Source organism: Lepidochelys olivacea, assembly GCF_965140295.1.
Source record: "Lepidochelys olivacea isolate rLepOli2 genome assembly, chromosome: 15".
Taxonomy (NCBI): domain Eukaryota; kingdom Metazoa; phylum Chordata; order Testudines; family Cheloniidae; genus Lepidochelys; species Lepidochelys olivacea.
In genome coordinates, this window is record NC_140425.1 from 28,573,931 (window position 1) to 28,600,619 (window position 26,689).

At 41.2% G+C, this 26,689-nt stretch overlaps 1 protein-coding gene across 1 annotated transcript in view; it reads left to right on the plus strand.

Moving 5' to 3' along the window:
- Positions 1-26,689, plus strand: part of MLXIP (MLX interacting protein) — a gene marked incomplete at its 5' end in the record, with an annotated part of 77,608 nt that overhangs the window by 32,312 nt on the left and 18,607 nt on the right. The window contains 10 exons of the mRNA XM_084649241.1: positions 12,265-12,371; positions 12,768-12,853; positions 14,362-14,451; positions 14,801-14,842; positions 16,192-16,363; positions 20,113-20,202; positions 21,125-21,216; positions 22,061-22,724; positions 25,511-25,632; positions 26,481-26,661. Coding sequence (XP_084505367.1) covers positions 12,265-12,371; positions 12,768-12,853; positions 14,362-14,451; positions 14,801-14,842; positions 16,192-16,363; positions 20,113-20,202; positions 21,125-21,216; positions 22,061-22,724; positions 25,511-25,632; positions 26,481-26,661 — 1,646 coding nt within the window. The remainder of the gene's footprint in view (positions 1-12,264; positions 12,372-12,767; positions 12,854-14,361; positions 14,452-14,800; positions 14,843-16,191; positions 16,364-20,112; positions 20,203-21,124; positions 21,217-22,060; positions 22,725-25,510; positions 25,633-26,480; positions 26,662-26,689) is intronic.

A 26,689-nucleotide genomic window follows, 5' to 3' on the forward strand; every position in this document is an offset into this window, starting at 1 on the left:
TAATTTGGCCCCCTTGTGGATATGCGTTATGGTAATCTAATAACATGATTGCATGCTAATTTTTCCAAAAATCCCTCATTCAGTACACAGGATGGACCTGCTCTGGGGATGAATCAGGTTGTGTTGTAAAGGAGGCTGTTGTCTGTAGGACCCCAGTCTCATTTGTTGCAGAAGTTGGAAGGTGTGTAGTGAATGAGGCAGGGGAATGCATGAAAAGAAAAGATGGTTTCATTGTTAAGGCAGTTGAATGCTGTCCTGGAGAACTGGATTCTATCCCAGCCTGTCCCAAGGAGGAGTTGTGTGTTTCTAGTCAAGTCACTTGAACCAGATTTTTCACAGATGATCACTAATTATGGGTGCTTCATTTTCTGGGTGCCCAACTTGAGACCCTGGGGTTTCATTTGCCAAAGTGCTGAGTACTCTCAGCTGCAACTGAAGTCGGGTGGAGCTGTACTTTGCACATAAAAATGCTATATCATGCTAAGTAGTCTGAAAATCAGGTTCTAAGCATCTGAAGTTTGGCACCCAAACAGGTGAAACTTTTGACTTTAATCTCACTGTGCCTCCGTTCCCCATCAGTAAAATGGAAGAGTAATGAGCCCTCATCTCACAGAGGTATTGGGAAAATAAATTTAATATTTGTGAAGCGCTCAGATACTCTTGTGATGAGTGCCATAGAAAAGCACAGGAGGAAATTAATAATTCTGTCTTCAGAGCAGGGTTTGAACAATGTGCAGTAATTAAGGCCTAAAGCCACACATAACAATGAGGAGAAAGCTAAATATTGAATAGCTGGTAATTTAAGTAAGTACCATCCATTTTATGCAATGAATGAGAAGGGTCCTGTGGGAAAAACCAGTGATTGTGTAATTAAAGACTACCACAATGCATACATGCAAGGGGGGCAAATTAAGGCTGCACAGCAATCTTAATTCTGGCATTTCCTAAATTCTGAGTGCTTGACTTGCAATCTTAATATTTTTAGTTTAGTTTTTTGTGTATAATTTAATATTTTGCAGTAGTGCTCAGAGATCCCAATCAGGATCAAGGCCCACTGTGTTACGTGTATTCAAAACCTGTAAAACACAGCGCCTACCCTAAAGAGACACATTAGGTTATTAACATTGAACATTTAAAAAAATCTAACATACTTTTCACTATTTATGCTGTTTGTTTACTTTTTTAGGTTTCACCTTGGATCCTGAAAATAGACTGGCCAGTTTCACATTTGTTTCTAGTGAGCTTTCTAGTTAATTTCCCTTTCTGGGTCTTCTGTTCAAGCACAAGGCTGCAATGTTTGGGTTTGTTCTAACAAAATAATTTCCATTGGAGTTTATTTTCAAATATTAATAGAAAGACTTGTATTTCTTGTAAGAGTTTAATTTCTTACACTCTGGTCCAAAAATTAGGTTTTATCTTTTGACGTGTCTCTGGTTATTGACCACAATTACAGGAATGGGGTGCTCTGAGGAAAACTCCATGTGGGTTTAATATTTTCTGCAGCACAATGTTTGGCTAGTTTCTCTTAGATCCTGGAAACATTATATAAAAACTAGGTGTGGTATCTTTATTGAGATAGGGAGGAAATATTCAAAAATATATGTCTGGTTGCAAAATATATAGTTGATGGCTCTATTTTGGATACACTTCTGTGGCCAGCTGGGAGAAAAGTTAAACTAGGTCTATTCTAGTGTTTGATTAGCCAAATGAAGGTATAAAGATGCATGTATTGGGGTAAATGTTTGTACCAGGAAAGATTGTCTTGGTGTTTAATACTTTACCTTTCCTCTAGCATATTCAGACTGAGTCTATTAAAGCATTTCACAAACATTAGGTAAGCTTCCCAGCACTCCTGTGTGGTAGGGAAGTTTAGAAAGAGCCACAGAATGTGTAGTCTTAAAAAGCCTGTTTTTGCTAAAGCAAACTCTGGTTTTCCCTTAGTAATATTTCACTCTTAAAACTTGATTTAAAACTTGAATAAACATTGCTTCCTTTCAAACATGTAATTATGTTTGTAGAACAGGGTCCTATCCAGCGAACGTGGCATGGGACTGGGAGTCAGCAGGCTTGGGTGCTGTTCCAAGCTCTGACACAGGATGTGTGGCCTTGTGCAGGCTGTTTTTTCCCCTCTGTACCTCGGTTTAGGTATCTATAAAATGAGGATGGTTGGTACTTATACACTGTAAAATGCTTTGAGATCTAAAAAGTTGTATATAATGGCAAGATATTATTGTCCTGTAGCTGCTTTCTTGTGAGCATCTGACAGCCCTTTACAAACTTTAATTATTTAAGTCTCAGAAGATTCCCATGAGATTGGTAAACTTGATCATCTCCATTTTATTAATGGACAAACCTCTGTCCTACCCTCTCTTCACCTCCGTTTATCCCAGTCACAGGGAACCAGTGGCAGAGGTAGGAGCCCAACAACCAACCTCCTGATCTAATCATTAGACAGCACTTCTCTCAGATGCTTAGGAGGCTTTTCCAGCTTTCTGACTGTTGTAAGCCTGAAAAAAAATGAGTGAATTATGGGTGGGCGGGGGGGCTGGAATAAACTATACCAGCAGTATAAATTGTAACCCCACTAGGAACGCTTTGGTAATATAGCTATACCTGCAAAGCACTTACTGTAGATGTAGTTCTTATGAGAGCAAAATCCCAGATCCTGCAGACTTTTACTCAGGCAAGTACAGGACTGGGCTTTTTGCTAGTTTTGTAAAGTCACTACTTTATCTTCGCTCTCCAGCTTATTTGTCGAGTACACTGGGGAGATGCATTTCCTCAGGTAGTGGGATAAGAAGTGACTGAATAGAATTATGAGCTGTTGGTTCAGAAAACCATACATGTTTGACAGGGTACTACTATTGCAACCTAGCAATAGAATACTTTGAATGCTGATTTTGCACCTCAGTTTTTTATGAGAGACAGGTTGGGAAAAAGATGTCTATCTTTTCAGGAATCTCTCTCTCGAAAATCAAAGTATTGCTTTCAAAGGGGATGTGCTGCACAGCAGGATAGATGGTTGTTGAACAGTATGCTGAATTTAGCATCAGCGCAAGGATTCATGTGTTGTTTTATGGAATATAGGTAATGTTAACATCCTCCCTTGTTTTGGAACCTGCTTTCCCAGAGGAAGTTTTCAGATGAGATGATGGACAGAGTAGCATCAAGAAAAGGGCGACCCCAGTGCTTTCTTTGAAAATTGTGGCTAGGATTAGCTGTCTAGTTATTCAGGTTTCAGAGTAGCAGCCGTGTTAGTCTGTATTCGCAAAAAGAAAAGGAGTACTTGCGTCCGATGAAGTGAGCTGTAGCTCACGAAAGCTTATGCTCAAATAAATTGGTTAGTCTCTAAGGTGCCACAAGCACCACCTTTTCTTTTTGTCTAGTTATTGTGGATAGTAAACATGAATCTGTGTGAGAGTGTTGCCTTCATGTGAATCCTGTACCGAGTAGAGAAATCATAATTCCTATCCACATGATGCAGGAATGTTTTTGTTCCACTTGCCTGACTCTTCATTCTGGCACACAATATGTGAATGTTCTTGTAATCTGATCCTTTGAATGAGCCTTTGTTTGAGGAAGTATTGTTAGTTTTTGGCTCCTAGAGAGCTAAGGTGATAATGCCCAGCCCCCATCAAAACAAAGAGATTAAAAACAAACCAAAACCATTCTCGTGAATCCTGTGTGGAAGCCAAAAAGATCTTTCCTTTTGTCACAGGAAAAAATATCATCTGTTTAGCTTATTTTAAATTAAAGCAATAGAAATTTTTTTATTTAATATTGGACATCTTATTACAAAAACCTGCAAAGAAAATATCCTTCTCTAAAGGTCTTTGCAGTCTAACTCAGAGACAATGCTATAAATGAACAAGCAGAGGAGGGGATCACTCAAGAAAGTTTCACAAAGCAAAAAGAAAAGGAGTACTTGTGGCACCTTAGAGACGAACCAATTTATTTGAGCATAAGCTTTCGTGAGCTACAGCTCACTTCATCGGATGCATACTGTGGAAAGTATAGAAGATCTTTTTATACACACAAAGCATGAAAAAATTGGTGTTTACCACTACAAAAGGTTTTCTCTCCCCCCACCCCACTCCCCTGCTGGTAATAGCTTATCTAAAGTGATCGCTCTCCTTACAATGACAGGTTTCTTTCTCCTTACAATGTGTATGATAATCAAGTTGGGCCATTTCCAGCACAAATCCAGGTCGTCCCCCCCCCCCCCCCCGCCACACACAAACCCACTCTCCTGTTGGTAATAGCTTATCTAAAGTGAAAAGGAGTACTTGTGGCACCTTAGAGACTAACCAATTTATTTGAGCATGAGCTTTCGTGAGCTACAGCTCACTTCATCGGATGCATACCGTGGAAACTGCAGCAGACTTTATATATACACAGAGAATATGAAACAATACCTCCTCCCACCCCACTGTCCTGCTGGTAATAGCTTATCTAAAGTGATCATCAGGTTGGGCCATTTCCAGCACAAATCCAGGTTTTCTCACCCTCCACCCCCCCCCCCCACAAATTCACTCTCTTGCTGGTGATAGCCCATCCAAAGTGACAACTCTTTACACAATGTGCATGATAATCAAGTTGGGCCATTTCCTGCACAAATCCAGGTTCTCTCACCCCCTCACCCCCCTCCCAAAAACCACACACACAAACTCACTATCCTGCTGGTAATAGCTCATCCAAAGTGACCATTCTCCCTACAATGTGCATGATAATTAAGGTGGGCCATTTCCAGCACAAATCCAGGTTTTCTCACATCCCCCCCACCCCCATACACACACAAACTCACTCTCCTGCTGCTATTACCAGCAAGATACATGTGGCTTGAAAAGTGGGTTTTACAAGCCGTAGCTACTTTTCATTGCATCTTATTTGAGAAGTTGGGTCAATGCTGTAGAATCTGAGCTTCAGTGCCCAGAGATTTATGCTTAAATTCCACCTAGGATAGATGTAAGGACTGATGCAACATGAATGCAAATGGAGAAAACAACTTTTTTCCTGAACTGGAGAACTCCAATAGGAGCATTTGCTTTCTACCTTCAGATTAATTTCAGTTATTTTCATAGAATCATAGAAGAATAGGGTTGGAAGAGACCTTAGGAGGTCATCTATCCCCTGCTCAAAGCAGGATCGATCCCAACTGTGTAAAGGAGCAAGGGCTTCCAGTTTAAAAGACAGAACTGAAAGTCAGGGGATCTGGGTTCCATTCCTGACTATGCCACTGACAGACCCTTTGAATGTGTAATTTCACCTCTCTGTGCTACCTCATTTGTAAAATGTAGATGACTAAAGTTCCTTACTTTAGAGAGGCTGGTGTGAGGATTGATGGTTTGCAAAGCACTTTCAAGGTGTGTCATTGGAATGCAGGCTTTTTCTTATCTTGTACATGTAACTGGACTGAGTTATTCTGCACTAAGTGCTCCAATTTGTTTACTCCATTCATCCACCTAACTTCAGCAATGCCTAATTTATTTTAAATTCAGTTTATAATATATGAATTATTACAGGCTCTAGACAAATGCACAGTATAAAAAACAGTTCAGAATTTTAGAAACTGATAAATGTAACCTGTCTTTGTCCACCCAACCCATTTCCCCTGGTCCCACTATAAACCATCAGCACTTTCTTTAACATAAAACTCAGCAGTAGATGGCTTTCAGAATTCTCAGATGATTAACAGAGAATGATTGAATCATTCTCTATTCTCTGTTCAATCTCAGATGATTGAACTTTGTTTAGACGAATGAGGAAGCAAGGTCTGGATTTGAAGATCTCTCATTAAAAACGTCCTGCTCCTAATCTCCTCATGGTTAAAACAGAGTGCAGTTAGCTCAAGCATCTCACAGGTTACCAGCTGCTGCGCAGAGAGAGAGATCCCTGTTATCTTCACTGCAGCTGTCCAAGCTGTACTGGGCATCGCAGCTGAGAACAACATGGTTCCCACCAGAGGGGATTTTTTTTCCCTTTGTAACTTCAGTTGTTGATGATTGTGAAAGTGAAATTGCACTGGAGGCACTAGAGTTCCTTCTTCAGCACCAATTGCAAGTCATGAAGTAGAGGATGTATTTATTTTCTTTAAGACAAGAGGGAAGCTTTTCAGTAGGCATTTAGAGCAAGCTAGAGTAATATATATTCTTCCCACAACATGAGACAACAGAGAGGACTCAAAGATGTAATGAAAAATAATTAACTAAAATGGGAAATTGCTATTTTCACAGTATCATGAGGCAGATAAGGGCTGAGAAAACACATTAGACACTGTTTGAAGTGTCAAAGTTGTGTATAAGGAAAATTCTACTTGTGATTATTTGATTAATTTAAAAGTTGCATACACCGTTGCTTGCATCAGCTGCTGTATCACATTCCCCAAAATTGTACTGAAGTAAATCAAACCATTTGCATTGTCTCCTCCTAAGCCAAGTTTCACTGAAATATTCTGTTGGGTCATTTATTAACTTCAATTTTAGATATGAACAGCATCCCTTCAGCACTCTTCTTAGTTTTTTGATGAGTATGTAAGCAGCGGGGGGGCAAATCCTGTATACTCTCCCTAATAGTATTGTGTTAGAGACAAGGTATTAGAGCATAAAAAAATCACTTCTAGAGATGAAGGTAAAGCATTATCTGACTCATAGGCTGGTGATTAGTGATTTTCAGGCCAGACAGAAACTTGGATTATGAGTAGAATGATTAAATCCCTGCTCCCTCTACATCATTAGTACTTAGTCATGGGAGTGCAGCCAAAAATGTAGAACGCAGTGCAAATATCTCCTTCTGTTTTAAAAACATTTTATTATGGATTCTGTGAATATAAAACAAAATCCCTTATGAAGTGGTGAGATCCTCAGAGGAAAAGAACTAATTAAGGGAACACAGTAAAAAATCTGTTTAGGAAGAAAACCTATTTTTTTATCTGTTACTAATCGCCTCTTAGAAAGCTAAAACATTTTAAGAATCTAATATATCTGTCTGCATTTAAAAGACACTGTTTACATTTTGTGTTTCCAGATTGGACAGTGAACATCTGTTTCTCATGTACTAGCACAAAACTGCAGCGTTTGGGGAATGCTTAGTTGTCTGGGGAAAAAATATCCTATTTTATATTGAATTTTTTAAAAAAAAAACTGGAGACAGTTTTTGGCTTTCAGAATTGCGTGAGTTCACTGTTGCAATTATATAGCAGTGGTAGCAATCATGATTTGCATGATTATATTTTAATTAGACAGCATCACAGGGTCAGATGGCAATTCAATCTTGATGGCCAAAAAGGGATCTGTTGTGGCATGGGTTGCTGCCAAATTGGGTGGGCGTCTCTAGTGGAGTCCCACAAGGGGCAGTCCTGAGTCCAGGAGTAGTCAATATTTTCATTAATGACTTGGATAATGGAGTGGAGAGTATGCTTATAAAATTTGCAGATGACACCAAGCTGGAAGGGCTAGCAAGCACTTGGGAGGACAGATTTAAAATTCAAAATGACCATGACAAATTGGACATTTGGTCTGAATTCAACAGGATGGAATTCAATAAAGACAAGTGCAAAGTACTTCACTTAGGAAGAAAAAAGAAAATGCACAACTACAAAATGGGGAATAACTGTCTCGCTGGTAGTACTGCTGAAAAGGATCTGGGGATTATAGTGGACCACAAACTGAGTATGAGTCAACAACGTGATGCATCTGCAAAAAAGACTAGCATGATTCTGGGTTGTATTAATAGGAGTGTTGCATGTAAGACACAGGAGGTAGTTGTCCCGCTATACTCGGTACTAGTGAGGCCCCAGTTGGAGTACCGTGTCCAATTCTGGGCACAATTTAGGAAAGATGTGGACAAATTGGAGAGAGTGCAGAGAACAGCAACAAAAATGATAAAAGTTTTAGAAAACCCTATCTTTGAGGAAAGGTTAAAAAAGAACTGGGCATGTGTAGTCGTGAGAAAAGAAGGCTGACGGGAGTACCTGATAAGTGTTCCAGGACGTTAAGGGCTGCTATAAAGAGGATGGGGATCAGTTGTTCTCCAGGTCCACTGGAGGTAAGACAAGAAGTGTTGGGCTTAATCTGCAGCAGGGGTGAGTTAGGTTAGATATTAGGAAAAACTTTCTAACTATAAGGGTCGTTAAGCACTGGAATAGTCTTCCAAGGGAGCTCGTGGAATCCTTGTCGTTGAAAGCTTTTAAAAACAAGTTGGACAAACGTGTCAGGGATGATCTCGGTTTACTTGGTCCTGCCACAGAGCTGTGGGCTGGACTAGATGACTTCTCGAGGTCCCTTCCTTCCCTACATTTCTATGGTTCTGTGATTTGATTTTGTTATGTGAACACTTGTCCACTACATACTGAATTAAAACCATTGAATTTATTTCACATCAGTAACTCCTGACCTGGGGTGGATTTAATATCGGGATCAAGAGGTTAAAAGTTCCATATTCTACCATCATCATGCCTCTGAACCACCGAGACCCCATAGCACAGTTTGCTCTTTTATCAGGGACTAAGAACTACAAAACATTAAGGAGAGATTATGTGTATCTTTCCTGAAAATCTTTTTTTACTCTTGTCATCTCAATTGGTACCTGATCAGTTTTTCTTCTAGAAGTAGCAACACCTTCATAGACTCAAGCCATTTGCTGTCCAGTGTGTCAGTCACTGTTCTGGTGACTGTTGCAGTTTGTGTTGCAGTAGATTTCATCCAGGTCTCTTCTCCCATTTTTGGAAACTTTGCTTATTCCCTGTTTGGGAAAAGTTCTCACATGGAATTGAACCAGTGACTGTTGAATTCCTGAAGGCCTTCGGCATCTTCCACTGAAGTTCATGTTTTGACTGTGTAATCAGTAGGCAAGTTTATCTGCATTTGTTTGTTACATTTATTTGCTTCGAGAATATTAGTGTTCTTGAAGGTTAATAGGCCAGCAGGAGCAGAAACTCCTTTTTGGGGTTTTTTTGGGTTTTCAAAATCCAAAGGTCAGTTACAGTTAGGGAACTGCTCTCAAACACTATGTCTTGAGTTGGTGAAACCACTCTCTCCTTTAGTGTTCCAGAATAGAGATGACCAGTTAGGCTGAAATGATCATTAGAGGCCTCATCCAATCTCCCCAGAAGTAAATGGAGCCTTTCCATTTACTTTATGGGGGTTTGGATCAGGTTGTAAATATAGTTGACATCTTCATGGTGATTCCTGTCTGCTGTATGAAACTGAGGTTATCAAACTCATTTCACTTATGACCTAACACTGGACTTGAACTTTGCTCCCATGGAATGCACTGAAAGAACTAGAAATAATAATAATCATTGTCCTAAAAGGAGGATGAATTATTAATCTCTTTCGTCTTTGACTGGACTTTAATGCACTTATAAAAATACAGTAAATAAAATGTAAATTACATAAATTAGTTAACATTTTCTATCTTAATTCTAGTCTTAAATCACTCTTTGAAGAAGATTTAAACTGGATACAAGAAATACATTATAGTTATATTGGATTGTCTGCAAAAATGCATGTGTCCTTGTGACTTTTTATTAGCGATTAGACTTATTTTGGGTACCGATAAGTTAAATAAGAGAGTTCTGCCAGTTAGGATTTAGTTTATTAAACTATGCAACCATTGTCTCTTGAAAATCCATGTTACTCTAGAGATTGATATTGGATAGGCATATTTTCTAGTCCGACTTATTTTGTAGGGACTCTGGCAAAGTCAAGGATTACAGGAGAGTGATGTGTTAGAATAGTGAAGAGAGAGAAAATTGAGACACAAGGAAGAGGAAAAAAGGTATGTTTTCATCTGAGATTTGAAAGGAAATGAAGACTTGATGAAGTGAAGAGATATGGGGGAAGCTGTTGCACACAGCAGGTGCCACAGAGCAAAGGCTCATACTAAAATTGATGAGACTGTGAAAAGATAGAAAGGAGGACACTAAACAAACAGAGGAGATCCTAAAATGGATGGGTTGCCTCTGTCTGCTCTAAACCCAGAACTTGGTGGCACCAGGAATGGATTTTGCAGCACTTCCCCAATGTGATATGGGATAATTCTTAATTTGCAGGCTCCTCTGTCAGTCATAAAGTTCCTGTAGCATTGAAATGTATCTCTTAGCACACCCCATTTCTGAGAATGGCAAGGAAACAGCAATTGATGGGTGCCATGCTTGTTGCTTCCAGTGATGGTGCTGAAGAAATGTCGTCTTAAGCATTAAGCATAGTAGATCTGCAGAGATTCATGTGTCTCAGCAAAAGCTGAGCATGGCAGCAAGGATTTACTGTAGAATTCAGTGGAGAATAAAGTAAAGATACTATGGGGGCGCTCAGGTAATATAGCAATAGATGCCATATAAGAACCTTAGATAAATAAAATAGGTTAAGAGTCTGAGTAAAATATATACTGTATTATCATAGAACAGGAAAGGTCTCCATATACAATCGCATTCATCTTCATTATTTGCTAATCCCTGAAACTCATATAACTACCCTTGGAATGTTTCTAAAATCTGAACTCAACTCAGAGAGCCTTGAGTACCTCGTGGAAATCAGCTTTGTTTTATTTGCTGAAATAAATGTATTTGTGGTTTCTGTTGTTTAAAAGTAACCTCCCCAAATCTCAAAGCCTGCATCAGGTTCAGGGAATTTTAGCATAAACAAAACTATAGTAAACTTGCTCATTTTCAAATATGGAGGGTTCAGAGTACAACATATGGGGTCACTTGGGAACTGTTAAGTGCAATGACCATGCAGTTCTCTAACTATGGAATCAACTTAATCCTTTTAGTGCACTTGTTATCTGGTCTCTGCACCTGGTTCATTGCATGTATAGTACAAAACACTAGACAGGTTTTTTTAAAAAATGAAGATAGGAAGCGGAGAAAAACCTTTATATGCTAGCATAGAACCTAACGGTTAAAATATAGATACAACTGGCAGCATACAATAGAAGCCAGAATTGAAAGGTGGCTGGTTGGCTGTTCCTTCCCTGACAGCTTAGCTGAGATCTGGTATCTGTTTGATTGCCACTGTAGGAGTCATGAGATTACCTGGCTGATAATGTCAGATGAAGCCCTAAAAAGAGAAACAAAGGCGAGCTTAATAACCCAAAACAGCAGTGATTTAATGTCTTCCTTTGGCAGGTGTGGAGCTTTCTGAGCTTCTGTATTGCAGTGGCCATTGGGAAATTCTTACTCTAAGCCCCATATAGGTTTGCTCATATATGGTACTACTTGGCTTCATTAAAAATAACTGAGGGGATGGGGATGGACAGGTACAGGACTGGGAATTGGGCATTCCTGAGTTGTAGTCCCAGCTCTGACAACGCACAACAATAGGGGACAGGAAACACTTAAAAACAGGAAAATGTGTGACTATAAAACCGTGAAAAAATGTTGGCTTGAAACTGACTAGATAAAAGTGTGTCTAACCTTGTCTGCTCCACCTGTAATATGAGGCTAATACTGCATAGAGGTGTTCTGAGTGTTAGGTAGCTAACATTTATTAAGTGTTTATAACAGTGCTAAGCATTATCAGTGTCTCTGTTTCTCTATCCTTTCTCATTTCCAAGAAAACCCTTCACATATGAGCTGCTTTTTTTTATGGGCATCCCACCTTTGATAGTACTGTGGTTGTCACTAAACTTTTTGCTTTTGTAACTAGATCTAGTTTATTAAATGCAGCATTGCAAAGTTTAAGGGCGACAACTCTGCTGGGGTAGAGTAGAGTTAATATTGTCGTGTTGTCTTTTGAATGTTGTTGTCCTAGAAGGTGATCTGGAGCTGCAAGTATGAATGTGTACTGTCTCAGTACAGCCCCTCAACATCCAAGATAGACAAAACCAAAAGCCTGCTAAGTGCCAGGTTTTAGACATGACTTTGGGTGGTCTCATTCCTGGGGTTGGTGGGAGGTGATGTATTTGGGTTCAGAGGAACTGTAGTAGGTAAGAAAAGTGTGTTTGGGTGAAATGAGTTGTGGTCCCAGTGAAATTCCAGAGTGACGGGTATCCACATCACAAAACACATCCCCAGAACTAGTAGCAGAGAGATAAAGGACTAGAAGAGCCTTGAAGACAGAACTTCCCTATCACCTCTAGACCTTTAGGCCAGGAGGGAGGTATGTTGTTAGGGTGGTGCATGGCAGAAGCTTGCTCTATCATTGCCTGAGCTTCATTTCACTGTAGTCTCCAGAACTGTCAGCCTGGCACTTTTATTAGCTACTATATTTGCTTTTTAAAAAAATCACTGATTTTTTTTGTTTGTTTGGGTTTTTTTTATTTCAGTGGGAAGTTGGTTTCACCAAAATGGAAGAATTTTAAAGGTTTAAAACTTCAGTGGAGGGATAAAATTCGTCTCAACAATGCCATCTGGAGGGCATGGTATATGCAGTGTAAGTTGCTTTTATGGTAAACGTGATTGCATGCAACCACAAAATGTTTGAATCTGGCCTTGCATCTGGCCATGCATATAAGGGCCTGAATGGACAGGAGATGAAATCACAAGCCCCGTTATGATGGAGAAACCCAAGCAATCTGCTGGTGGCCTAAATCCCTGTAGAGGACAGTCCTGAACTTCCACCCCATGACCAAACCATCCCCATGGTGTTCAACACTGCTTCGGGGCATTGAACCACTTGAAGTCAGGTGCAGTCTGAAATGGCCTATTCCCCAGTAGTGTGTTGGAGGGGACTCTGAGAAAAACCTTGTTAAAATCCTGCCTCCGAGGTGGAGAAGGGATCCCTGAATAGCATGTGTGTACCCAACTGTCATTTTCATTTCTGTTTCAGACCTGGAGAAACGCAAGAACCCAGTGTGCCATTTTGTGACTCCACTAGATGGCTCTATTGATGTAGAGGAACATCGGCGGCCTGAAGTATGTAAAACTTGAGCTGTGGATTTGATTATCTCTCTATCTCTCCTACCTCCGTTTAGATGTGAAGGCTCTGCTTTGGTGTCCTCTCCATAGTGAAAAATATCAACATGTGTACTATATGGCTGCTGTTGAGCCAGATGTTATAAATCTACCTGTATAGGAAAGATCAAGGTGCAGCCCAAGGGTGACTTAACAGTCCCTGGAGTCCTACTATGCAGCCCATGACTGCCCTCCAGTTTGACAAATCTAAGGCACAAAGGTGCAGCCTGAAGAGCCCATGATTCCTACACCTCAGAGCCTGTTTTACTTTTCCTCTCAAAGAGCCCATTTCTGGAGGTTGCAGAAGTCAGTGGGAGGTGAGGGCAGACTACCCTGTAGGATCAAGCTGGGTGGCTTTATAAAAGCTTTTTCAACATCGTTTTTTAATTTTCTTTGCTCACCTGAATACAAACTAACAAGCAATTTCTAACCCTGTCTTGTAAACTGTAACCACAACTGAGTGCAGTAGGTCTGTGCATTTTCCTTTTCTTTTATTGTATTTTATTATATGCAAACTATTTGCAGCCCTCTGGCTGCTGTCCTGTGAGGCCCAGGACATATCAAAGTTTTTGGTTCTCTCATGTACTGCGTAACCTTAGATTGGACTCAAAATGCATAAACCCTCTGTTGAACCTACAGAGCAGAAGCAGCAGCAGAAATGGGCTTCAAAAGCATACATGAAACTTCCTAGTATCTGAAATTTTTGAAAAGCAAAGTTAGGCTAACCCTTTAGGTTGAGGCACAATCCAATCAGACTAGGTGGAGTTAAGTCTACCTCAGTTCTTGTGAACTTGCCCTGTTGTCCTTGGTTTTACAGTACTTGTGGCATGTTAAAGCCCCACATTCTGATCCCATTGTTGTCGCTGGGGTACCACTGCACTACATATGGCTTGAAGAGTGACGTTTCTCCCAGAGCTTTGTTACTTGGCTTTTATTGTTTTGTGTCATTCCTTCACAGTCGTTGGATGTATGTGTATGTTGATACTTGCCTATTTTCCCACTCACTCCAGGCGAGGAGTTTGTTTTTTGTTTTTGTTTTCCAGTGAGTACATTTTATTTCATAGTTGTCATGGTGACAGGTAAGCCTATAGATTTTGTATCTTGGCTGATGAATTTTCATTATGCTTTTGCATGACTGTGTTAACATGAATAGTGTCTTAAAAACAGTTTCTGAAACATAACTTTTATTTTTCCTTTTGTACTATACTGTCTTTGCAATTGGTTACAGGTGATCCAAGTAATGACATATTGGTACTATTATCGAACATCATCACTTTTTATTATATGTGGGGAAGATTAAATGGATCCTGGGTTGCTCTACAGTAGCTGGATTTAAGCACATTGTGTCAGCTGGGTTATGGGGTCAAACAGAATTAATGTACTCACCTTATGGCTTCAGTCTGCCTGAAAACTGTGTGTGACTATTTAATGTTTGTGTATATTTCCTCATGTATTTTGTTTGTTGTCAGGCCATTGCAACAGAAGGGAAATATTGGAAACGAAGAATCGAAATAGTCATCAGGGAATATCACAAGTGGAGAACATACTTCAAGAAAAGGGTCTGTTTGTTTGCAGCTGTGAAAGTATTTTGACTGGAATAATTGCTTTTTGATTTAATAGTTGGACTTCGGATGTAACTTTTCCTAACCCATGCAAAAATGTTGGAAATTTAGTTATACCAGTATAAACATTGGCTCCGCTGATACATCATAAGAATAAATTGATATACTGGGTCCAGTCCGGCAACCCCATGTCCTGTGAATAGTCTCTACTCATGATTGGTCCGATGGGGGCTAGAAAATGACTTGCGTGAGTAAGGACTAATCACACGAGTAGGGGGTTGCAGAAACAGGTCCTTTGGGAAGCACAGGCGCTAATTTTACTTTTTAAAATATTCTTTCTCTGCAGTTACAGAAACACAAAGAGGAAGACCTTTCAAGCTTGGTGCGGGTAAGTAATTTTTGTGGAGGCAGTAGCAGCATCTCTGTGTATTGAAGTTGTGATAAGTAGCAAAGGTGTACTAGCATGACAGCTTGCAGTGATTAAAACCTAAAGCCACACACTTAGCTTTAATGTTTATTATGAAGAGGGGGCACCTTATTTTGCGTAGAATAAATTGTATAATAGAGAGCAGTACAGCTTTCCCCAGCTTAAATCAGATTGGGTGGAAGTCTTGGTCTAGAGTGCTATGGCATAAGAAATGAGAGTGTGCAGGCCAGCTGGCCAATCAGGGCCACCTCTTTGCAGTTAGTCACATGACAGCTTGTTATTGAGTTATAACTGGCAACATAGCCTGCCTTGTGGAATCGGGAAAGGATGTGTGTGCTACAAGTAGAAAAATACATAGCAGAACCAATTGAGTCCTTTTTCTGTGCTATTATAGCCAAGTAGTTTGGTAAGCTTCAAAAAAAAAAAAAAGGGGGGGGGGGGCTAGATGTTGAGATGTATAAAAGCATCTGTGTTTCAAATACCTGGGACAAAAAACAGTCGTGTGATGGAGCCTTCTTGGTGATCAGTTTATGCCAAAGAGAGCATTTCAGACCTTCTGTAACTAAATGTAAACCCAGCCTGGATTCATTCTTCATTATATGCCCAGAACAATCCCCAGGTTCACAAACCATTCAGCAAACCTGGCTAAGATTTAGACAAACCTCAGGATGTCATGGTTCTGACTGGAAACTTCACCAGTTTCAATTGAGTTTTGCTTTGTGTTTGTTAGGGTTCATTCAAACCCAAAAATCAGTGAAATTCTGGATGCAAAATCCCACTTATACCCAAAAAAATTAAAAAGTATTTCCAAAGCCACTTTGGTTTTATGCAGTTCTAATCATCAGCTGGAATTGGGAAGATATTTCCCCACAGAGTCTAGTGTTGTGCAATGATATATTTCACAGAGGTTTTATGCTAACTTCCAAAACATCTGGTTTGTGACATTGCTGGAGGCAAGATATTGGACTAGATATACAAGTGGCCTATTCTGGTACACGCAGAAATGGGATGCCACTCTAGATGAACCATCGGTCTGTTTGGTATATAAAAGTAGCCAGAGTAGATGAACTGTTGGTCTGAGCTGATGTGGCAGAGGGTAGAATACCAGACTAGATTGACTGTTGCTCTGTTCCATGTGACTGGAGGCAGAATGCTAACAAGTTGATCTGATGCATTTTGATGACTTCTGTAGAATGTTCCTCTTTATTAAAATGTGAAAAATAATTAGCTTTGTCTGTTTGGTGCCATAATAACTGCATGTGACTGGCAGCTTCATATAACCAGGCTTATTTTTCTTTCCTCTTTGTCAGGATGATGACGTGGTTCTCTGGCATCAGAGTAGATATGGCAGAGAAACCCCGGTCCCTATGGAGGAAGATTCCTTTCTGGATGCAGACATGCTTATGTCTGAGTTCACTGACACCCTGTTCTCTACGCTTTCTTCACATCAGCTGATTGCCTGGCCAAATCCCAGAGAGATAGGTGTGTGTTTGCTTTTGGCTGTGTTGATTTTGCAGTGAGAGGAGACTTGAGGCTTGTTGCTTCACTTCTCTTCCAGACTTACTTTTTCATTTTTCTGGTTGAGAAGTTGGCTCCATCTTTCACTTACAAGTACACAGAGACCAGGGAAATACATTGGATCAGTTTAACAGTAGTGCCAAACTTAAAAGTTTAAAAAATAATTGTTTAAGGGATCAGAAATCCTATTCAGATATTCGGCCTAAATTTTCTTTCTTTCTTTTTATCTCATTACACCTAATTACTGGTATACCTTCTGGTACTAAGAAATCTACCCATGACATGCACTAGAAAGCATTATCGTTTATGAGGCCATTATCATTTACATTAAATCTTATTTTCCTTTTTTTAATGTAATAATGTAAAAATGACCCTCTTTCTTTTCATTAGATGAAGGTTCCTCTTCCCAACAGAACTCAGCTCAAAGTCTTGTAGCCAAAACTCAGGGTTGCACTCTGTGGGACCTAATCACTGAACTGCCTCAGCAGGAGTTGTGTGTGCAGAGTGCTTACAGAATCCAGCCCTGAGGTTTATACTCACTACACAAAAATGAGGAGGTTAGTTAAACAGAAATTAAAGGGTACAGTGCCAAAAGTGCAATCTCTGCAAGCTGCATGGAAACTTTTTAAAGACATCATAATAGAGGCTTAACTTAGATGTATACCCCAAATTAAAAAACATAGGAAGAGAACCAAAAAAGAGCCACCATGGCTAAACAACAAAGTAAAAGACGCAGTGAGAGGCAAAAAGGCATCCTTTAAAAAGTGGAAGTTAAATCCTAGTGAGGAAAATAGAAAGGAGCATAAACACTAGCAAATGAAGTGTAAAAATACAATTAGGAAGGCCAAAAAAGAATATGAGGAACAGTTAGCTAAAGACTCAAAAAATAATAGCAAATTTTTTTTTAAATACATCAGAAGCAGGAAGCCTGCTAAACAACCAGTGGGGCCACTGGACGATCAAGCAGGACAATAAGGTCATTGCGGAGAAACTAAATGAATTCTTTGCATCGGTCTTCACGGCTGAGGATGTGAGAGAGATTTCCAAACCTGAGCCATTCTTTTTAAGTGACAGATCTGAGGAACTGTCCCAGATTGAGGTATCACTAGAGGAGGTTTTGGAACAAATTGATAAATTAAAGAGCAATAAGTCACCAGGACCAAGAGTTCTGGAGGAACTCAAATGTGAAATTGCAGAACAACTAACTGTAGTCTGTAACCCTTTCATTTAAATCAGCTTCTGTACCAGATGACTGAAGGATAGCTAATGTGACGCCAATTTTTAAAAAGGGCTCCAAAGGTGATCCTGGCAATTACAGGCCTGTAAGCCTGACTTCAGTACCGAGCAAACTGGTTGAAACTATAATAAAGAACAATATTATCAGACACATAGATGAACATAATTTGTTGAGGAAGAGTCAACATGGTTGTAGTACAGGGAAATCAAGCCTCACCAATCAACTAGAATTCTTTGAGGGGGTCCATAAGCATGTGGACCAAGGGGATCCAACGGATATAGTATACTTAGATTTTCAGAAAGCCTTTGACATAGAATCATATGTCCCCTACGCTGGAGGGGAGGGATAGGATACAGAAGGACCTAGACAAATTGGAGGATTGGGCCAAAAGAAATCTGATGAGGTTCAATAAGGATAAGTGCAGGGTCCTGCACTTAGGACGGAAGAACCCAATGCACAGCTACAGACTAGGGACCGAATGGCTAGGCAGCAGTTCTGCGGAAAAGGACCTAGGGGTGACAGTGGACGAGAAGCTGGATATGAGTCAGCAGTGTGCCCTTGTTGCCAAGAAGGCCAATGGCATTTTGGGCTGTATAAGTAGGGGCATAGCGAGCAGATCAAGGGACGTGATTGTTCCCCTCTATTCGACATTGGTGAGGCCTCATCTGGAGTACTGTGTCCAGTTTTGGGCCCCACACTTCAAGAAGGATGTGGATAAATTGGAGAGAGTCCAGCGAAGGGCAACAAAAATGATTAGGGGACTGGAACACATGACTTATGAGGAGAGGCTGAGGGAGCTGGGATTGTTTAGCCTGCAGAAGAGAAGAATGAGGGGGGATTTGATAGCTGCTTTCAACTACCTGAAAGGGGGTTCCAAAGAGGATGGCTCTAGACTGTTCTCAATGGTAGCAGATGACAGAACGAGGAGTAATGGTCTCAAGTTGCAGTGGGGGAGGTTTAGATTGGATATTAGGAAAAACTTTTTCACTAAGAGGGTGGTGAAACACTGGAATGCGTTACCTAGGGAGGTGGTAGAATCTCCTTCCTTAGAGGTTTTTAAGGTCAGGCTTGACAAAGCCCTGGCTGGGATGATTTAACTGGGAATTGGTCCTGCTTCGAGCAGGGGGTTGGACTAGATGACCTTCTGGGGTCCCTTCCAACCCTGATATTCTATGATTCTATGATTCTATGACAAGGTCCCTCACCAAAGGCTCTTATGCAAAGTAAGCTGCCACAGGATAAGAGGGAAGGTGCTCTCATGGATTGGTAACTGATTAAAAGATAGGAAACAAAGGGTAGGTATAAATGGTCCATTATCAGAATGGAGAGAGGTAAATGGTGTCCCCCAGGGGACCAGTCCTATTCAACATATTCATAAATGATCTGGAAAAAGGGGTGAACAGTGAGGTGGCAAAATTTGCAGATGATACAAAATTACTAAAGATAGTTAAGACCCAGGCAGACTGCGAAGAGCTACAAAAGGATCTCTCAAAACTAGGTGAATGGGCAACAAAATGGCATAATCCCAACTATACATATAAAATGATGGGGTCTAAATTAGCTGTTATCACTCAAGAAAGAGATCTCTCAGACATTGTGGATAGTTCTCTGAAAACATCCACTCAGTGTGCAGTGGCAGTCAAAAAAGCAAACAGAATGCTGGGAATAATTAAGAAAGGGATAGATAATAGGACAGAAAATATCATGTTGCCTCTCTATAAATCCATGGTAGGCCCACATCTTAAATACTGTGTGCAGATGTGGTTGCCCCATCTCAAAAAAGATATATTGGAATTGGAAAAGGTTCAGAAAATGGCAACAAAAATTATTAGGGGTATGGAACGGCTTCCATATGAGGAAAGATGAATAAGACTGGGACTTTTCAGCTCGGAAAAGAGATGGCTAAGGGGAGATATGATTGAGATCTATAAAATCATGACTGGTGTAGAGAAAGTAGATAAAGAAGTGTTGTGTACTACTTCTCATAACACAAGAACTAGGGGTCACCAAATGAAATTAATAAGCAGCAGGTTTAAAACAAATAAAAGGAAGAATTTTTTCACACAATGCACAGTCAACCTGTGGAACTCCTTGACAGAGGATGTTGTGAAGGCCAAGACCATAACAGGGTACAAAAAAGAACTAGATAAATTCATGGAGGATAGGTCCATCAATGGCTGTTAGGATGGGCAGGAATGGTGTACTTAGCCTCTGTTTGCCAGAAGCTGGGAATGAGTGACGGGATGGATCACTTGATTACCTGTTTCGTTCATTCCCTCTGGGGCACCTGGCCACTGTTGGAAGACAGGATACTGGGCTAGATGGACCTTTGGTCTGGACCCAATAGGGCCATTCTTGTGTTCTTATGTTCCAGCAAAGTGCCAGGCTTTCTTTGAGCAACCCATATCTACATTGTAATAAACTGAAGTGGCATGTATGCTGCAAAATTAACCAATCTCTCTTTTGGTTTTTCCAGCACACTTAGGAAATGCTGACATGATTCAGCCAGGACTTATCCCCCTCCAGCCAAACCTAGATTTCATGGATACTTTTGAATCTTTTCAGGGTAAGAATAAGGGAAAAAATGAGTTTACTGTTTTTATTAGTGGTATAGCACCAATTTCTGCTATAGCGGTAATGGGTTTTGAACAGAAAAATAAACTATGCAAACCAAATATTTATCCTCTTTATACAGCATGAAAATGGAGCCCAAATTCAAAAGTATTTGAAATTCAATTAAAAAAATTTTTAAAAAATACTGTAGCGAGATCCTCTTACTGTTGCGAGACCAGTTCTTTGCCTGGCTGGGTTTTGAAATTCACTTGTAAGAGCCTATGTGTCTTAAGATTAGACTTAGAAGAACACAGCTTTCAGAGAACCTGGTTTACATACAAGTGGCTTTTGAAACTTTACCTATTGATTGTATGGGAGAACATCAGGTGTCAGCGGAGGACCTTACAGGAGAACGATGCTAATTGGTGTCTCCCTACTCCTCACACCCCATTGTTCACTCATACAGTCTCTGTGGTTTCCCCATTTCTTCGTAACAATTTAATAACCAATGCAAAGTCTCATGTTACTGAGACCTCCATTACTTTTTCACTATTTACTCTAGAATAGAGTTTAAAATAGAAAATAGAGTTTAAGTGGGACTCAAATGGTGCCTGGGCTTTGTGCTGGTCCTCTGCGCAGGGCTGAAATTCACTCAAATCCACTAAATTTGCATGGCATTTTACAAGCATAGCTGAAAAATAATCCATTTCCCAGAGTTCATAAATCTCAATAAGACGGGCAAACATCTTTGTGTTTGTAAATAAGCAGAGTACATTTTGTGGTGACGCAATTTCCTTATTTTTTAATTATTTATTTACTTGCTAATTCTCAGTGAGTCTCCCATTACTTAGTGCTACCATAATATAGGGAGTAAATATAGTGCTACCATAATATAGGGAGTAAAACATTTAATATTTGTTTTCACATTCTTTCAGATCTGTTCTCATCCAGTCGCTCTGGCAACTTTTTCACTTCTCTCCCTGCTGCCAGTTCTGCTATGACAGATACCAGCAGCCATTCTTCCCAGGTAAACAGGTTTTATGTAGTGAAAATTTGCCAGAGCTCAAATTTGTAAGTACTATACAGATCTTCACGTACTAATATGCAGTATCAGACAAGCTCATGTAAATAGAATTGAATAAACACTTACAATACTTGGTTAATACAGTATATTTTCCTCTGATTTACCAATAAAAGAAATTATTACGATAACCTAGAAGTAAAAATAACTGGTACATGTACTATACTTGCACTGTTGTGACTTAAATACCTTTGTCCTCCACAGTGTCCAGTTCAGAACAGAATTTTCTTTGTACTTTAAAATACTAGTTTTTGTAGAGAAAGTGTTTTGTCCTTCGAGTGAAATAATGCTGTCTCTGAATGTAGTTGGCCTTGCTATAAAGAATCCTATGTACCGGGAGGGAGTGTGGACTAGCAGGTAGACCTGCGAACTGGGAGACTTAACTGCTGGGTTTTGTTTCCAGCTGTGTCATTGACTAGCTGTGGGGCCTGGGTCCAGTCACTTAACCTCTGTGTACCTCAGTTTTCTTATCTGTAAAACAAGCATATTGGTGATTTCCTTCCTCTGAAGAGCTGTGGATCTCAACCCCCTGGAAGATCTTTACCTCCTTTATCTTTACCTTCCTTACCTGAGCCAAGGAGAAATGGGCAAAACTAGAGGTAGTTGTACCAGTTTAGTTCTTGATGTGGAAGGCTTTGGCTTAGCATAACCAGGGGTGATTCAGATATAAGCCTCGTTCTCCCCTTTCACAATTGAGTGTAAAGAAAGGTCAGATAAAAGCTTCTGGTGCTGGCCCATCTCCAATGTCAAGCATTAATCTGTACTTTTTTTTTTTTTCCCCTCCTGCCAGTCTTCTGTCCTGCCCTCAGGTTCTTTACCCAGCCCACTCCCAACGGTGAGCCTCAGTGAAGGATTGATTGCCTCCTCAGTACCTGCTCCTGTCATTCCTGATGTTGGTGCTAACCAATGTTCCAACATTCGGAGTGGGGGCTCTTTCATCCAGCCATCAGACTTCAATTCCAGTTCATCTCTAAGTGCCCAGCAGCCATTTCTTCCGGTGTTCCCAGCTCCAGTGTCGCTGCTGCAGCCCACTGTCCCACCACAGCAAGCCGCTTTGCCCACGGTGCCTCTGAATGCCGGCTTGAATTCTCAGCCGCCTGCTTTTACTGCTCCAGAAACCCAAAAGTCTGGCCTCTGCAAATCTTCCATTGTTACCCACACGGCTTCTGCCACCCAGACCCACAACGCCTCTGCTACCACCTTCAGCCAGAGCCAGAACCTCATCCTGGCAACACAGCAGCCAGGGGGAGGCGTGCCTTGTAACCTGACTCTACAGACTGCTGTCGTGCAGGGGCAGCCCCGGCCTCAGCTGCAACCCCACCTGACGTTTGCACTCCCGAAAGCCATTCCCCTGGCAAATGCTGGGACAAGACCCAAACAGCCACAAAAAATAGTGCCTGTTCCAAAGCCTGAAACAGTGTCCTTAGTATTAAAAAATGCCTTCATCGCCCCAGGTGAGAGTCACGGGTGTTCCTCCTTCTTCTGCTGGGAGGGAGTAACCTGAGGGCGGGGCACAGTTACTGTTGTAGGTGCAAAATAACTTTAACAAAAATATGCTCATCTGCAGCACACTGGTTGTCACTGGAAGTACCTAGAAATCTTGATGGGGAGGATATTTATTGTTACTAGCACTGCCTTCTCAGAATCCGCTTTCCAAATAAACATTCAGGACGGCGACAAAAAAAACAGACTTTTCCCACAGCCCTGAATTTTAATCTGGTTATAAGGGAGGCAGCATGGACCATTGGAGTTTGCATAGGACTGGGAATCAGGAGGTCTTGGCTTCTGTTCCTGGCTCTGCCACTGAGTCCTTGGTGGTTGCCTTTAGAAAGTCATTTCACCCCTCTTTGCTTCAGTGACTCCTTCTGTAACATGAGGCTATTTTACCTACCTCAGTTGATGCTGAGGTGCTCAGAGCTTTTGGAGATCCTCAGCTGAATGGCGCTAGACAGGTGCAGAGTGTCAATTCAGGTATTGGCTGTTTTCAAAGGGATATACCTGACTAAACTGACCAAACTCTCTGATCAAATGGGGCTGTTCCTCTGTTTTCGTGACCTTGTCTACACTGGCTGCTGCACAAAGGGTGAAAAGCAGGCTGCGTCCCTGCTCACTGCAGTGTGTGTAGCTACATGAGGCAGTGAAAGTCTCTGGCAGTGGGGAGCTGCTGGAGCCTTTCCTCTCTGTCTCCCCCTTGCCAGAACCTTTCACTGCTGCCAGAGTCTTTCACTAAAAATAGAAGTGTAGATGTGAGAGGCGCTGCTTGGGTGTGCAGAGAGCCGTGTAGAATATATACCCACAGGTTCAGGCACTCTGCGATACTTGCCTAAGCTGTGCCTCACCATCTACCTTTTTCAGGGACACAAATCCTAAAACTTTATTTCTTAGGGTCCCGTATCAGACTACAGACACATTATGCCCAGTTATACCTGAGCTAACTGGGCGTAATGTGTCTCTAGTCTACAAACCACTGTAAGTGTAGACCTACCCCATGAATGTTAATGCTTATGAGCAGGCCTGGCGTAGTGAGGAGGAAGACATTTCAGTGACACGGGACCCTAAGAAATAAAGTTTTAGGATTTGTGTGCCTTGGCCTCAATCTGCCTAGCTTGGGGCTCCTAGAGATTCAGTCAAGCAGTGTCTGTTTTCAGGACCATGTTAACACTCTAAAGACAGCAGAAGCCAGAGACCCCTCAGGATTTGAGCTTTTTTCAGAGGCAGTTTCTAAAATGTCCCTACGTTGGCCCATTTGCTCTGAATGCAAATGATATGGAGAAATATTGTTGGTTCATGGTCATGAAGATGTAACAGAGAGATTAAAATCCACTTAGAATCTGACTGTGGGTGTCTACGACATTTGAGCTTTCAGTGCTGTCCAACCCACCATCTGCTGTAGATGTCTGAGAGCAGCAAGCGTGAGGAAAACGAAAGCGCTCTGAACTTCTCATAAGGAACAGCTGCCAAGGGGCTACACAGTCTCCATGATAACACAGAACAGGCAGCATGTTCACTTCTTGGGATTATTATACACTGCCTTCAGGGATGTGCTAAAATCACCTGGCTGAGGACCCAAGTGACTTCATTCATCCAAAATACGCTTAGCACAGAGGTTCTCAACCTTTTCCTTTCTGAGCCACCCCCGCCACCCAACATGCTAATAAGACCCCACCTGTACCATGACAACTGATTTTCTACATATCAAAGCCAGGGCACATGTTAGTGGGTAGCAAGCAGGGCAGTTGCCCAGGGGCCCATGCCACAGGGGCTCCCGCAAAGCTACGTTGCTCACCCTTCGGCTTCAGCCCCATGCAGGGGACTTCGGCTTTCTGCCCTGGACCTCAGCGAGTCTAATGCTGGTCCTGCTTGACAGAACCCCTGAAACCTGCTTGTGGCCCCCTAGCGGGCCCCAGATCCCTTGTTGAGAACCACTGCTATAGCCAATCCCCCAGAAACACACAGCCTGAAGGATTATTGTGAAATGGAAATTACTGAAAAGCAAGAGAGTTTGTGTGTCTGCCTGCCATGGGCATGATGCTGTGGCAGCTCACCAGAAACCCCAATTAACATCCTCAAGTCTGCTGCATCCCAGATCCTAGCCCAAAGACATGTCACTTGAAATAGCTTGATCCATGATTAATAGCATTAAGACACTACAAGGTGTGTTTCTAAGCCATTCCTATGTGCACCTAATGAATTAAAAAGCAAGAGTCCATGTGCCTTCAACAGCCAAGAAATGCACTACTGACCTAGTGAAATGTGTTCTAGGTCCTTTCTCAGCAAGAGCATGTATCTGCCTTCGTATGCTGGGGCTAAGATGTGCCCCTTTGTTACCCATGGGATTTGCACCTCTGGTTGGACAATGAATGGCTTCATTGTTCATGGGCTCAACATCAACTGTGTCTCTAAATTAGGTTGCAAAGTACACCTGTCACAGCCTCAAGGTGCACTTACATCAGTTATAAAACACTTGATCCATAGACAACTCAGAGATCTGTATACTGTGTGGTATCTGAAGCTGTTATAAGCCCTTTTTGTATCCTGGAGCCACCTAGCAGTGGCAGTTTGTGTTGCAGCTTGATCTTTGAGAGAACGTAGAATAAATATGATTTGGCAAAGTTGTACATAAGATACCTGTTCGGTCCCATTTAGTCCATCCTCCCAATCAACACTAGTTTGTTCCCTATATAACATTCTCCAGATCTTTTGTGTCAATAACTATTCTAACTTCAATTGTATTCTTCAGCTGCCTTTCAGGGACAGTCCAGAGCTGTGATCGTAACCCCAGCACCTTTAAAAAGAGAGGGGATTTTGACTCCAGCCATGTCTCCACCTAGTGTTGTAATTGCACCAGCTGGAATTGCCAGAGTAAGGAAAAGAAAAAAGATATTTGGATTGGAGTTTGCATGTTGTTAGAGCGTTAAAGTGTTCATGCCTCAAAAAGTGACTAGGTATAGATGCCCCCTCATTACTCAACAGATCTGTTGGCGTACTCAGAGTTATCTGTTAATGTTTGATTTATAAATTGGTTAGTCTCTAAGGTGCCACAAGTACTCCTTTTCTTTTTGCGAATACAGACTAACACGGCTGTTACTCTGAAATCTACATTGTGTGGCTCTTAGCACTATATAATCTGCACAGCTTCAGGAGAGTGAACTGGTTTCTTCTGTGGCTTACACATCAACAGAATTCATAACAGGCACCAGTTGCAGAGGGTTTTTTGACTCATAGACTTTCAGTCGAGAATGGACCATCATCATCATATAGTCTGACTTCCTGCACATTGCATGCCACAGAACCTCACCAGTCCACCTCTATGATAGGCCCATAAGTGATGATGATGAAAGAGCCAGAAAGAATCCAGCTTGATTTTCCAGTTGTCAGTTGAGAAGTTTGTCTTGAGTATGCCAGTGTGTTTGTCCAATATGTTTGAGTGCATGGGAGAGAGAATTTAAGTGTACTCTGGTATAATAAGAGGAAATTGCTTTTTCACTGCTGCTAACATACTCTAATAGTGCATTGAATTATGAAAAAATGTGTGACTCTTGCCAGAAGTCTGACTTTTGTGCTTGATTGTCCATAATATAGCACTAGTTTGGGGGGTTCCTGTCACCAGATAGTTATGTACTAATTTAACATTATACATTCCCATTGAAAGACAAGATAATAGAATCCTTTGTGTATTTCTTTCTATAATGTTCCTGTGCTGTTTCTAGGCTCCCGGGGTGATGGAATTCCATAATAACATTCTGGTTGGTCAAGCACAGCAAGCTCCGAATAACCAGCAAGTCCAGTCCACAGTCTCGCATCGCTTCTCTCCTAGTGCAGTCCAAGATGTGAAAGGAGAGCAAATCCCTTCCCACAGTACCTGTTCACAAGTTCCCTCACCTACACCTAGTAAGTTAGAGACCTAAACTCTCTGACT